Here is a 15,611-nt window from a genome sequence, read left to right on the forward strand (position 1 = left end):
CCGCTCCTGAGATGATGATAATGTAGCGCTATAGTAAACTGACTTGTGTTAGGGCAGTTTAAGCTACTTTCCTTGGTGGGCTGAGACCACCGATGAGCTCTCTTTCTCAGGGGTAAGCCCTCGCAGTGGGGTGGAGGCAAGGGTGTAGTATAACTGTAACCTGATGCGATAGCACAATGATGGGCGCCAGTAGTTCTTTAACAGTTGAACAAAGAACAGTATTTATTGAACAATAGCACATAGATCATTTAGCACATTGATCCACAATGGAGTATAGAACATACACAGCAGCATAAAGGAAGCATATACGCACAGCACGTATAGGCTGAATCCCCACAGGCTAGGGAATATACAGCAGAGAGTAAGTTGACAGCATGCGATGGGTATTGCCCAGTTTTCAGGATATCTTCCAGTGGCAGACTAGGGGAATTCCTATCATCCCTATCTCAACACTTGGTTCCTTACTCCGGGTCAGTAATACCCTGGGATCTAAATCCCTCTAATCTCCTCGGCGGAGCCTTGAGCTGCTCAACTAAATAACCTCTCTATCACTCCTAGAGCAATCTATAAAACGAGTATAGCTGTCTAATTACTAGGGCCAAGGCGCCTAGGGTCAGCACTACCCATTCCCTTCCAGCCTGCTTGGTTGGGCTAAAGCAATGGACCCAGAGCACATGGTTCCTAAATCTTTTATACTCTGGCACAGTGCCATCTGGTGTACACTGTGTGAACTACAGGGGTTACATAAGCACAAGGTCCCCATAAGGACCCACTAAGGTGTCCATATTACTAGGGATGTGCCTGTCTGTAAAGTGTAAGGGTGTCTAAGATTTTCACATCCCTACAATAATAATAAAAAAAAGCAATGGAAACTGGTAGCAAGAATATGTTTAGTGATGGGTGAATTTGTCCCGTTTCGCCGAAAAATTAGTGAATCTCCCGCAAAATTTTCGAAGTGGCGAAATATTAATTCACGGCAGTTTCATGAATTTATTCGCTGGCGGCGGAAAGCGGAAATTCTAATTTATTCGCCCATCACTAAATATGTTTCATAGGCAACCATAATGATTTTTAAAGCCCCAGTTTCACTTTGTAACCCTTTTACTGTTGCAGATTAACAAGCAGCTTTTACAATTTTAAAAGATGGTTTATGAAGGAACATAGCCGTAAAATAACATTGGATGGAGAAGAAAAAATATTTATGAAAACCACATAAAAACTCATCCCATGGATGGTCATTAAACTGTAAAGCTCATTTAATAAAGCAAGTGCAAAGAGCTAATTTGGGTGCTATTTTGTGTGAACATCACTCCCAAAGGTACTTGCACCTCTTAAGGAGACCACAATGAAAATATATTTGGATAGTAAGGTCCGTAATCCTCCAAACCATAGCTCTGCATGTATGGGCACCTTTTGGTTGTTGTTATGAAATTGCTGTGGCTTCATTCTTTCTTTTTAACAACAGGTTATTTATTTCTAATATACTAACATAGAAAGGGTACAGCAGTTCAGCATGTTTTCTCTTTGATATGGGACTAGGTGACACCCCTTGTAACATTCCAAGCCTCCTACGTTTTATTTAACACATTGCAGTATGCTGGTAAGGCTCAGTTTCTGGTAGGACAATAACAAATTGCTCACCTTCGTTTATAAATTAGTGTAAAATATAGCAATGAAGGAAATATGCACGGGACCCTTTACAAGGGCGTTTTTAGCAGAGTTCCTGGGAACTATGGTTTTTGTATTTTTTGGCTTAGGCTCTGCATTGCTGTGGTCTTCAGAACTTCCAAGTGTCCTGCAGATTTCCCTTACTTTTGGCCTGGGTATAGGCACCGTTGTGCAAGCAGTTGGGCACATCAGTGGTGCCCACCTCAATCCAGCTGTAACCCTTTCATTCCTAGTTGCTTCTCAAATATCTCTTTTCCGTGCTATCTTCTACATCTGTGCCCAGCTATTAGGGGCTGTGGTAGGAGCTGCCCTATTGCACGAATTCACACCTGAAAGTGTTCATGGCAATTTTGGTGTCAATTTGGTGAGTATTAACATTATTTTGTATTGAGTTTTCCTAAAATTGCATGTCTCCAGCTTTTTTTCAAGCTAATGGGTATGAGTACTACCTTATGCAGTGAATCTCATAAAATCTCATAAAATCATACCTATTTAATTGGCAAAGTTGTAACAAATATGCCTAACGAAGAATATAGAGATTTTAGCAAAACAGGTATGGGGCCTGTTATTAAGAATGCTTGGGACCTGGGGTTTTCCAGATAATGCGTCTTGGATCTCCAAACATACTAGAAATTATTTAAACCTTAGAAGATTGCTTTGCCTCCAATAAGGATTAATTGTTGGAATCAAGTACAAGGTACTGTTTTTGTTACAGAGAAAAAGGAAATTAAGTTTGAGTTATTTAATTAAAATTTAGTCTATGGGAGTTGGCCTTCCTGTATTTTGGAGATTTCTGGATAATGAGGGGGGATATAAGGGGGGATTGGAATGAATACATGTAATGCAAAGCTGCAGAGATTTCAGCACAGGGCTATGCCGTACATATCTCATAAACATGTAGATGGGAATGTAGGGTGAAGGCAGTAAATAGGGGCTGTAAAGATTGTTATGTGTGATGACACTGTAAAGATATCACCATTTACATAAAGGGCTCTGTTTGCAAACTATCAAATATAAAGTAAATGTTTCCACTCTCACCTAATGACATAACTCCCATAGGGTAACCACTGAGCAGACAAGGGTGATCCTATTGGTACTTGTCACTAAATTGCTCTGTTTGTATCTTAGTAACTGATCCTCATATTTAGGGGGTTATTTATTAAAGTCCTAATGCAAAAATAAAACTCAAATTTTTCAAGATTTATTATACCCCAGGCTGCAAAAAGTCAGAATCTGAATATCCGCCATCTCAGACCTGCCAAAGATGTATATAAGTCAATGGGAGAGGTCCCTATCCTGTTTGGAAGTTTCTATGGTCTGCACTGGAATTAGCCTGAAAATCCGACTATTTATGAGTTTTCTGGCAAAAATATATTCAGACTTTTTGGGAGAAAGCCTGAAAAAATAGAGCGAATTGAGAAAAAAATACATATGATTCAGATTTTCACTCAATTTTATTGAGTTTTTCCCAGAAACCCATTGTGGATTCTAGTTTGGTTGGACTTTTTTATTTTAAAAAATCTGATAAAATTGGATTTTGATAATTAACCCCCTTAATGTCTATCAATGAATGATTTGCCTGTTTCTACCCTTCTCCAGTTTTCATATTGCATTTGCAAGGGCCACTTATTCTGGAAAATATAGGGGGGGTGGCGAGGTTCGAGTACAAGCAAAAGAAATTCCATGCGCACCAATTCTAGACTGGCATTTAAATATGTGTGCAGATATTCCATAGACTCAACGGCTTATTTACAATGGTGGAAAATGGCTAAAAGAGGCACATTACAAGGTAGCTTTCTGGATAATGGGTTTACAGATAATAGATTCCATACCTGTGTATCATTTGAAAATAGAACGTTATAGTACTGCAGGAAAAAAGAGGAAGAAATATATAGAGAATTGATTCAAATTAAATGCTTAGAAACCGATAACACAATGCTGTAGGTGTTTATACAAGTGGGGGCCCATTTACTCGAGTGAAGGCATGAATAAAAAAAAAAAACGTTGAATTTCGAATGGGTTTTTTTGGCTACTTTGACCATCGAATCGGCAACTTCGACCTTCGACTACGACTTCGATTCAAACGATTCGAATTAAAAATCGTTCGATTATTCGACCATTCGATAGTCGAAGTACTGTCTCTTTAAAAAAAACTTCGACCCCCCTAGTTCGCCACCTAAAAGCTACCGAAGTCAATATTAGCCTATGGGGAAGGTCCCCATAGGCTTCCTAAGCATTTTTTGGTCGATTTTAACACTCATTATTCGACTGTCGAAGTTAAATCCTTCGACTTCGAATATCGAAGTCGAAGGATTTAGCGATTTTCGTTAGAACGATCGAACGATAAATCGTTCGATCGATGGATTAAAATCCTTTGAATCGAACGATTTTTCGTTCAATCGTTCTATCGAACGAAAAGCGCTAAATCCTTCGACTTCGATATTCGAAGGATTTAACTTCGACAGTCGAATAACGAGGGTTAATTAACCCTCGATATTCAACCTTAAGTAAATTTGCCCCTAAATGTACATTACACATATTAATGTTTGATCTGCACAGAAATACAAAACTTGGGCTTTAAAACAGCATTGCAACTGCCAAGCGGAACATATAAATGCTACAAAATTATATAGAGCACTTGGAAACTGAGCCCTAAATAACAAGCAATGAAAAAACGAACGTCAACAAGCACCAATCTAAATTAGTATTTTCCAAATATATGGTTCAAAGGGGGTTTTTTTTCGTAAAGGAAAACATGCCTGAGATACAAAAAGGGCAAAATGGAATAAAAATGAAATACCAGGCATGCCATTAAAATCTTTCAATAAACTGACAGTCTGCAGGGACCAATTTGTCTTTGCCTGCCATTAGATCTTACATTTTAATATGACAAGTAATACTTGCATAAATACTGCATGCTGCTGATATCTGCGAAATTAAGAAATAGCTTCTGAGCTGTGATAGTTTCAGCACTAGGATTTCAACACTATGGGGGTTATTTATTAAAGTCCATTTTTTTCTGGTCAGAGTTTAAAAGGGAAAAAACACAATTTTTTCGTAGAAAAAAACTCTAATTTTTCAAGATTAATTAAACCCCTCTGTTAAAGCCAGAATAAAAAAGTACTCCATCTCAAACCTGCCGAGGTCATGTAGAAGTCAATAGCAGTTGTCTCTTTTACAATTGGAAGATATCATGATTTGATCTGCGTTTAGTACAATAATCCAATTCATTTGTGGTTTTCATGCGATAATAAAAAAAATCGTACAATGTGGATTTTTTTAAACGGTTTTATCAAGTCTTTTTCTGCACCAGATTTTTTCGAGTAAATTTATTGATAAATATGGTAAAAATGGGCACAGGGGTTTGGGCGAAGTGGTTTTAAGAAAATAGCGAGAAAATTTTGTATTTCAGTAAATAACCCCCTATTACCATGAAAAATGCAGTGTTATGATAGGCTTTCTAATTTCTAGAAGTCTCTCCTGATTGGTGCATTTGAATGATGCTAGCAAATACCAATTAGTTATAGGAAGTTAGCCATCCACCATTAAGGGTATACATGATTCCATTTCTCTGTCCAAGAACTGGCAGTCTTTGCCTCTCCTGACTAACTGATTATGCCTATTTATATAAACCTATTCAATGCTAGTTTTGGAGAGCCAGACAATTTGTTAATGTTAACTAGGCTATAGGTGTGACTGCTCCCTCCCAGAGGGAATATTATTATTATTACAATTCAACATTTGGCAATCTTACTGCTTCACAATCTTGTACAATACCCCATAGTTCCTCTGTTCTGTCTGGATAGTGCACATATGTAGTAGAGTAAAATTTAAATTCAAGACTCAAAAATGTGTCCAATCTTTAATCTACTGCACATGTAAGGTATTCAGGACACCCAAAGCTGAAACATTAGCCGTAGAGAGTAGCACCCTGGCCTGGTCAATCTAAGGCAGGAGTCCCCAACCTTTTTTACCTGTGAGCAACATTCAGATGTAAAAGGAGTTGGGGCGCAAGCATGAAAAATGTTTCTGGGGTGCCAAATAAGGGCTGTGATTGGCTAATTGGCAGCCTCTATGTGAATTGCCAGCGTATAGGAGGGTCTGTTTGGCAGTACACCTGTTTTTTTTGCAACCAAAATTTACCTCCAAGCCTGGAATTTAAAAATAAGCACCTGCTTTGAGGCCACTGAAAGCAACTTCCAATGGGTTGGTGAGCAACATGTTGCTTGCGAGCTACTGGTTGGGGATCACTGATCTAAGGTAAGCATCACTGTTTGACACCCCCAATGAATTTCCCTTTATGTGTGGTTTAAAAAATTGGAACATTGCAGTTTGATTCTATAAGGGAAACAGGGGATGGGTATAATATTTGCACCAACTTAATTTATAGTCTGAAATTCTGTTTTTAGTTAAGCGATGCCCTTACCATTCCCAAGACATGGAAATGGGGAGTATACTAAACTAAATTATTGTATGTAACTCATTGAGAAGTGATTTGCTTAAAAAAAATGAATGTTGGCTTTGTATGACTGAGGAATTTCTACAAATAATTATACTATTGAAATCTATAGTAAAAATGACTCGCGAACTGAATATAGCAAAGTAATAAATAAAAAAAAAACAGAAGGGAGGTCATATTAACCCTGATTTTCTTAGGGTAGATACTAGGGGGTATATTTATCAAAGAGTGAAGTTATAGATCTGCACAGTTCACTAGAGTAAAATTCTGCCTCTCTCCGTTCATTTCCATTGGATTTTTAGGAGTATTTGTCAATGGGCGAAAGTGAAAGATGCTATAGAAATGATCGGAGAGTGGTGGAATTTCACACTAGCGGACTGTGCGAATCTCTAACTTCACTCAAATAAATATACCCTTAGGTGAGAGGTCAGACCCCCCAGAGGTAGAGCTACAGTCATTACTGCCCTATTATATTTACTATAAATAGGCATTGCTGAAGTGCAAGTGCTATATAATAACAATTCAACAATGGCTTCGGCCTGCCTCAAGCTTAACCTGAACTAATATGAACAAACCTTAAAATAAGAGTGTATAAAATGGATCTATAGGTGTGTTGGAATGCGGATACAATATAGTAAGTAGCTAAAAACAAAACAATACAGATATCATAATTGCTATTTCACTAATAATATACTTGTATCAAAAAATATATAGAAAAAAAGCCCTACGGGGTAGGGTCCTCCAGCCTTTTGTTTCCTTGACACTGAGCACTTAATCTGTATTGTAATTATATTTTATATTTATGTGAATTGTATTTCTAATAATGCACTTTGTTACTTTTTATTTCAGTGACCCCTTGTTTGTCACTACTAATTTATTGTTTTGTTGTACAGTGCTTTGCCCTCAAGGAGCACTTTACAAATAAAAATATACATACATACATACAATATAAGCAGTTATTTCCTTAGCATCATTTGCATTGTCTTTTCAGCTTTCTTTAAAAAAATGACCCCAGATTTATTGTGTGTAAATGTGATTATATGTTTATCATCAAAGATATCTCTGTTGTCCCTGTGTTATTCAGCTGGTGTCCATGGCATGCAAAATGCATTGTAACACTGTGCATATATTTTTCCTTTAGCTGAGCAATGATACAACAGAAGGACAAGCCGTCACCGTTGAGTTGATCCTCACCCTGCAGCTTATTCTCTGTATTTTTGCATCAACTGACAACCGCCGGTGTGACAATGTTGGCTCTCCATCTATTTCCATTGGCCTGTCTGTTGCAGTGGGGCATCTGGTTGGGGTAGGTGTCCATAATTTAGTAATTGCATCTATTGCTACCAGTGTCTTCTGTAGAACAACATACTGGGGCAAATTCACTAAGATTCGTAGTTGCGTCAGCATCCGCTTGGCCGCACTTCGCCAGGCGTATTTTCACCAGCGCTACGCAAATTCACTAAAATCCAAAGTTGCGCTTAGGGGAAGGTTGCGAAGTTGCGCTAGCATTAATTCGCCAAGCAAAGCGAAGTTATGCTAGCGATGCTTAATTTGCATACGGCGCCAAATTGAAGTTACAATGGAGGTATATGTAGCATCACTACACAAGCCTGGGAAACCTTCAAAACAGCAAATAAAATTTTTATTTTGCCCTACACATGTGCCCACTGTATAGTTAAGGTGCCATGAGTTAGGAAATGTAGGGGGGAAGGAGGGGAGCCCCAAAAATTTTTTCGATCTTTTTCAGCCTATCACCCATAAAAAAAGAAAAAACGCCAGCGTTTTTTGGGACTTGAAATTTTTTTAACTTTTTTGGAAGCAATCCCTATCTACTCTATTGCACTTCGCCTGGTCTGAGGTGGCGAAGGAAGTCTGGCGTAAAAGGTAGCGTTCAGAAAAATGCGTACGTCAGTGAATTTGCGTAGTTACGTCCGTTACGCAAATTCGCCAGGCGTAAGTGTGCGAAGTAACACTAGCGAATTTACGCCAGCGTCCGTTAGTGAATAGGCGAATTAACGAAAATGCGATAGGCGCTTCGTCCTTTAGGGAATTTGCCCCTATCTCAGAGTTTCTTAGCTGATCTCCGACTTCAGAGTGGACATTTCTTGGGATACCAAATTGTTGCCCATGACTGAGAGAATAAAAGCTTTTAATGCATGCATGCTTTCAAACACCATATATGCAGAATTTCCAGTCTTATATCTGAGGTTCTGGTCTGTGGATAAGGCAACTGGGCAACCCTTCCACAAACAACAGAATGCCATGTCCTCTTTAGGAACACGTAGAAACTGGCAAGATATAGAAACCTTTAGTTGTATGGCAGATGTATCATTAAAGTTGATTTTTAAAAAATATTCTTCTATTAGTAAATGCTGTACAGGAATGGGACCTGTTATCCAGAATGCTCAGGACATGTGGTTTTCTGGATAGGGGATCTTTCTGTAATTTGGATCTTCATACATTAAATTTACTAGAAAATCATGTAAACATTAAATACACCCAATAGGCTGGTTTTGCTTCCAATAAGGAATCATTATATCATAGGTTGGATGAGGTACAACTTATCGTTTTATTATTTATTTTAAAAGAGAAGAAGGAAATCAGTTTTCAAAATTTGGATTATTTGGATACAACTGAGTCTATTTCAGAGCTTTCTGGATAGCGAGTTTCCAATAATGGATCCTATACCTGTAATATGTTCAAAAAAATACCAAAATGAAACCTGCATCTGTGCTACAACCTCCCAGAGAATTGTATCTGACTTGTACTCATGGGTGGTGGGTATAGTTTGATATCCGTGGCAGTGTGAAACCTTCAGAAATTCCCGTTGAGATATCAAATCCCCAATGTGCTAATAGCTACAGAGATATCATCTCCTATAAACTCTGATACTGGAATTTAATTCTAGCTAAGACTTTTTCGCTGTTATCGAGTAGCTGAGAAATTAAAATATTACTGCAAGTCAAAAAATGACTTTTACTCTCTGTGACGGATAACAAAAGAGCATTTTTTTCTTTGATTATTAATCATCTTCCGCGAATATACATTAATGACGTGTAATGACGATCACGATTCATTGATTTAGGCGTTATAAAATGCCTCTTTTTTTTGGCAATATGTCACCCTGTTAGAGATTCAAGCAGCTGGAGCTCTGCAGGAATAAAAATAATTACTATCCCACGTGTCAGATCTTGAATAAAACATCCATTAATTGCCAAAGGCTATAATAATTTAGAGGAAAATCCTCAATGAATCTTGTAGAGCAATGACATTATAATTTTACTTGCTTTGAGCTGTAATGTATTGAAGACCATTTAGTAATTGGTGTTAAGGTATAAAACTTTTTAAAAGACAGCTTTATAACATTAATATAAACGTACAGACACAAATGGCCTCAGGGTAATGTAAGAACAAATCACAATGTTCATACTAGATCTAGTAACCCAAAGCAACAAATCAGATATTTGCTTTTAAACAGGTGACCAGAACATTTTCAATTGGCTGCTAAAAGTAAGCCCCTTCTATCATATAAAATCTCGTAGCTTTCCATTTTTCTTTCTCTCAGCAATGACCAACCTGAATTCCTCTTGTTGTTGCAGTACAACTCCCGGCAGCTTTTTGACAGTTGTTGACTTTTAAAGGATGCTGGGAATTTCAGCTGGAGGAACTCAGACTGCTCCTTGATGATTTTGATGAGATTCTATGTTGACTGGCCACAGACGCAAAGATCCGATTGTACGAATCAACGTACGATCGGACTTTCCCATCTCCCGACCTGCCACTAACCATTCAGATCAAAGTCTTACCATTCCGACCAAATAAAGTAGTAAAAGAACAGATGAGCCGATGTTCTGCCCCTGACAGCAATCGTACGATATCTATGTCCAACCAAAGCTAGTGACAGTCTCCCACTGAAAATCGTACGATCAGCAATACACGCAGAGATATTATCGGCAGCCGACAGAAATTTTCTAACCTGTCCGATTGACCAAACGATCAATCTCCATTGGACGAAAAATGTCAGGACTCTCCACACACGATCCGAAAATCGTACGAATCCTCGATTCGTACGATGAGATCTTTGCGTCTATGGCCAGCTTAAGACTATTAAATAATGTAATGACATGGGGAAATAATGTTGGTTGGCTAAAACACAAAATGCTTCAAAGGGTAAATAATGCACATATTCATTAAATTGCTGCTATATTTTATATACATTATATACAGTAGCTCCAACCCAACTGTGGTTTTTCATCTATCACATCACAAATAAACACTTTGGAGTGCTGCATAATTTATTTTGGAGTGTTGGAGCATGTGGAGTTTTCCATTGCAATGGAATTAGATATTTTGCAGCATTTAACAAATGGGTTTCAATAGATAATTAAAAAACAGAAATTAATACATTATTTAGGAGACATAATTTCGTCAAGCTCGGGTAATATCATCAGCTGGAAGGACTTTAGTGAAAAATTTAAAATTCTAGACAAAGAAAAGTTACTCTGCTTAGAGATATCTCATTGGTTTAATAGTCTGAAATGAAAGAATTTAAATTCGTCTTATGGATAGTAGTGCAAAACAATGGTTTAAATATTTACAAACAAAAATTTCTCCTGAATCCTTAGTAGATGGTAAAAATCGATTTGACCAACTTAACCATACAGAAATATGGAGAGAGCAAAACTATAGTTTTTTTTCATTTAGCTTATAAAGGATTTAATTTTGTTTCAAAATATAAAAATCTTTTAAACAATTGTTCCTTTCTAAAAAGAATTTGGAAGGAGATTGAAAATTTCTTTAATTCAAATCTACTTTCCCAAGTTAAATTGTCATCTAAAAGAGCATTATTAAATATCATTGATGGCTTGGATCTTCTATCAACCTTATGGCAGCCTAAATTTAGGCATAAATTATATTCAATTCGATATACTGAATTAATATTGGCAGCGGCTAAGAGAGCAATTTTCAATAAATGGATTGATAGCAACCCTCCTTCTATCAGAGATGTGTCTTCTGAGTTGAAAACCCTTTGTTTTAATGAAGCAATTGACTTTACTTTTGACAATACGAAGAAATTGTTCGAAATTCTGGTTTAGATGGAAATTATTTATAAGCACTCTATCTCAAATTGATAAAGAACAGATGGACAAGATTCTATATTGTTCTTCTTAAGTTCCAAGAACTTGTGCAATCTATTGTATTATTTGCAAGTCAAGCGAATCCAATTTATATCTGATCTATGTTTATTTTTATTACCAACTTATTATCCATTGTACTAAATTGTTATTTACTGTTATAAAATACTTAAAAATGTATTTATTACTTACCTTATTAACTTGTTATGGATTATGTTATGGATTGTATTTACCTAAATTCAAAATAAAATATTATAAAATAAAAAACAACAGATATTAATTGTCATATGGAACAACACGTTAGTATGAAGGGTCTGGGTCCAATAAACAGTTTAAGATTTCTTCAAATTTTCATTTTGGTCTTCTATCTTTTGGAAAGGAATGGAATGCTTTGCTTTATGTAAGAAGGCACGTGATCCCTGAGAAAAGAAACTGCATTTTAGAGCATGTTTAATAAAACCAACAACTGACTGTGGTCCATTGTTTATCTAAAAACGGCACTGAAATATTGTGCTTTTCATCCTTCTAATGTTCTATCACATAAAATTGTGGCAAATCATGGCAGTTTTAAACTGAGAGGTGTGGAAAATCCTTTGCACAAAACAATGCTTAAGAGAAGAACTTAGCACTGTACACTAATATAGATATCTGCAATAATATAAACTACTGATAATAAACTTTTTTTTTTGGAATTTAGATTTACTTTACTGGCTGCTCCATGAATCCAGCTCGATCCTTTGGGCCCGCATTAATTGTAGGAAACTTTGCCGCACACTGGGTAAGAAATGACAGCTGGGAGGCTTGAGGGGGAATGTTCTTTGGTATATGGCAAATAAAATATTCAAACACCTAAGGAACCTGATTAAATACAGCGTCAAGAAAGAACAATTTGAAAAATTGTAAGAGAAAATCAAGTGGTTAAATAAACAAAAAATATGGCTAATTTAGAAAGAGAGGAAAAAGTAGGACTTAAATGATAGATCACCAGACTAAGGAACAGGAAGGATTAAACAGAATGATTGCAATGGAAAGGAAGACATCTTACTTCTCCCTGAAAAGTCCATGGTAGTGAAAACAACCATAGGCCTAAGTTACATTCTGAGAGTGTTAAAGGACATGTAAACCCCCTCCACAAAAATGAAATCATTGAACATATTGAAATATTTAGATAACTGACACTCTGGTTGTTAAAAGGTTAACAGTAGGGCTAAAGCATCCCCTTAATCACTTAGAATTACTTCTCCTCCTCTAACTCACTCGGCCCCCTACTTCAGGAATTTACTTTGGCTGTTGGCTCATGAACATGCTCAGTTCTTCTCAGCTCAGATTACTAAAAACACTCCCCAGTCTAACAGCCAATGAGGAGATATCATTGCTGGTTCCCATAGAAACTCTAGCTTTCTCCAAACCCCCCTCTCCTGAGCTCAGCTTAACCATTACAGTGCTCAGCCCCAGCTGAACTTTTTATCAAAGTATGTTGTGCATGTGTTAACCTGCATTCTGCATTGCATGAATTTAACAGCATACATGTCTCAATGTTACTGATGATGTGTCAGAGGAAAAATGGCGTCAGAGTGAAAGCTGCTATTTGTTTTAGGAAAATGTGATGGAGGGGGTATATGCAGTACAAATGATGTGATTTGGGTGGGGAAGATATGCCCAACTTATATATATGGTAGGAAAATGTAGGCTTTACATGTCCTTTAAGGACACACACAAAAGTATAAGTGCCTGGGGGAATAGTGGGCGATAGAGAGAAAACACTGCTGAGTTTTTTTACTCCATACTGACAAGAGGGAAAAGTTTAAAGGAGAACTAAATCCTAAAGCAAATATGCCTAGAAATACCATATGTTATATACCAACCTTCATTCATCAGCACAAAGCATCAGAATCTCTATTACAGTAATGATCTAGGCCTTCTAATTTGTGTACATGGGGTTACTATCATGGACTATTTTAGTCAGTGACACCACACATGCTCAGTGTGTCTGGACAGCAGTTGAGAAGCTGAGCTCATTGCAAATCATCAAGCTTAAAATGAAGTTTGTCTGTCTCATAAACTGATGCTACAGGGCTTCTTATTAGATATTGATGTTAATTGCACTGATTTCACAGCTGCAATAATTACTAATCTGCCTTGTATTGAGACATTTAGCGTGGAATGTAATATTGGTCGCTAGTGGAAAAATCATTCGCAACTCATTCACAATGCAAATAAATGTTTCCAAAGTGAAACATTTTGCCTTTGCAAACACTTTGCCCCTCACACGACAGTAATTTCGCAATCACAAACCAAATATTTAACGAAACTGCAGAGCCGGTGTTTAAGGTGCGCAATTAAGATTCTCAATGCAATAAAAGCCTAATGAAGAATATTACATTGCGACAGGTGACAGGTAAAGTTACAAGAGGCGTTTTTTTCCTCCCCTTGTAACTGGCCGCTTACTGTCGCCTGAGATACGGTTCTTACCTTGCCTCATGGCTATAGCGGCCCTGACTCCATGACATACCCTACTTCTTTGTTAAGCTTTAAAAGAGAGGGCTTTGAAACACAGACAAGTGCATTTTAATTCCTACTTGTTGTCCTCACATTAATAACATTAGTTTAAAGGTAATCTAACCCATTCCATCCCTGAAATAAAAATATGGAAAGCACAATAAAGCTCCAGATAGAGACAGTGCAATAGCACTCAGCTTATGTATGGAATTTGTAGAGCAGCAATGCAGCCTCAGGTATTCTATACATGCACATATTACCATGCCTCAACAAGAAACTCTACACCTGTATGGTCAGCATAATATAAGGAAGCATTTTGTCAGTTCAAACTCTTAAAATATGATTTTACTTAAAGGAGGCTAAAGCTTGAGAAATAAATAGGTTGGAATTGCTGCAATTTATGTTTTGAGATTATGTACCAGCCCAAGGCAACCACAACCTTATGTGAATCTCAAGATGCCCCAGTAGCTCCCCATCTTCTTTTCTGCTGATTCACTGCACATGCTCTGCACTGCTTTCAGTTACCTGAGCTTAGGGACCCACTCACAATATACTAAATTTATAGAACATAAAAGTCACAATACAAGTAATTAATAAAGATTCACATTATATGGAAGCTCAGAAACAAGTGCAATGGTAAGAATTAAATAATCAGCCTGCATGACAAAAAACTGCATTTTCTGCTTGATAATTTGAAATGACACCTAATCTTAGCGTCTCAACAGCTGCCTACTGAGCATGTGTAAAGCCACTCCTAACAAAAGCCAAGCTGGTGAGCTCCTGTCTATATTTTTAAAGGCTAGAATAATTTACGTTATATTCTGAACTTTTAGGCTGGTGCAGTAAGTTCAGTATATTACACACACCCCCATTCCATAACCAATATATGTTTATTTTTAGAGTCCCCCACCCAATAATCATCTTCTCTATCAGGCAACGCATTTGGCATTCAGATTAAATAATCATAAAATAATTACTAAACTACTAAATGTAAACACATTCCATTGGCACAGCTACTATTCTAATTTGCTAACTGGAGAACCAAATGGCTGTTTTCTTTCGTTATTCTGCACCATTAATGGTTATTTACCCAGAATTATTCACTTCTCATGTTATTGTTTTTTAGATCTTCTGGATTGGACCTTTTGCAGGAGCTATTATGGCATCTCTGATCTATAACTACATACTCTGTCCCCAGCAGCAGAGCTTCTCAGAAAAGTTATCCATCCTTTTGGGGAGAATGCCAGACGAGGAAGAGGAAGAGTGGGAAGAAAGGCAAGAGCAGCCAAGAAGAAAGTCTATGGAACTGCAAACCCTGTAACTTGGCTTGTGAATGATCAGCACTTTCAATAGGCATCATTCACTGTGCAATTAAAGGATTTATAAAATGAATGAATGAAAAAAAAAGCTGTTGCATGAACAGCATGCAATTCTTCACTATGCTTACATGATATTAATGTATAATATGCAGATCCAAAACAAATATTACTATGTGATTTTAATTGGTAAGATGGGTCTTCTGGTTTAATTTTGACCTTGGCTTTGTAAACATGCAACATAACTAGGAATAATTCTACTTCCAGTCATTAAAAAGATGAAGCCTAATGGACCTTTCTTGGTATTAATGATGCATATTGCTCCCACTAACAATAATGGTAGATGCTACACTTGCAGTTTGTTACTTTAGATGTGACACAAGCAAAAACAATTTATGTGTATCGGATTCTAAGGGTCAGAAGAATACATTTTCCACAGTCCCAATGTATATCAATAAGTGGCAAAGGGCAGACATTACTGGCCAATTCAGCCTTATTTTAAGCTCCCTGTGAAAACTACAACCTGCCATGAAT

The 15,611-nt window shown here is 37.1% G+C and overlaps 1 protein-coding gene across 1 annotated transcript; it reads left to right on the forward strand.

The window, feature by feature from the left end:
* Window positions 1–1,609: 1,609 nt before the first annotated feature.
* Window positions 1,610–15,366, forward strand: aqp-xl2 (aquaporin-Xl2). Its single transcript, NM_001143897.2, is given in 4 exon segments — window positions 1,610–2,032; window positions 7,269–7,433; window positions 11,960–12,040; window positions 14,888–15,366. Coding segments are annotated over 4 exon segments (801 nt in total). The 5' UTR covers window positions 1,610–1,672; the 3' UTR covers window positions 15,083–15,366.
* The last annotated feature ends 245 nt before the right edge of the window (window positions 15,367–15,611 follow it).

The sequence above is a fragment of the Xenopus laevis genome, chromosome 2S, assembly GCF_017654675.1.
Source record: "Xenopus laevis strain J_2021 chromosome 2S, Xenopus_laevis_v10.1, whole genome shotgun sequence".
In the NCBI taxonomy this organism is placed as follows: Eukaryota; Metazoa; Chordata; class Amphibia; order Anura; family Pipidae; genus Xenopus; species Xenopus laevis.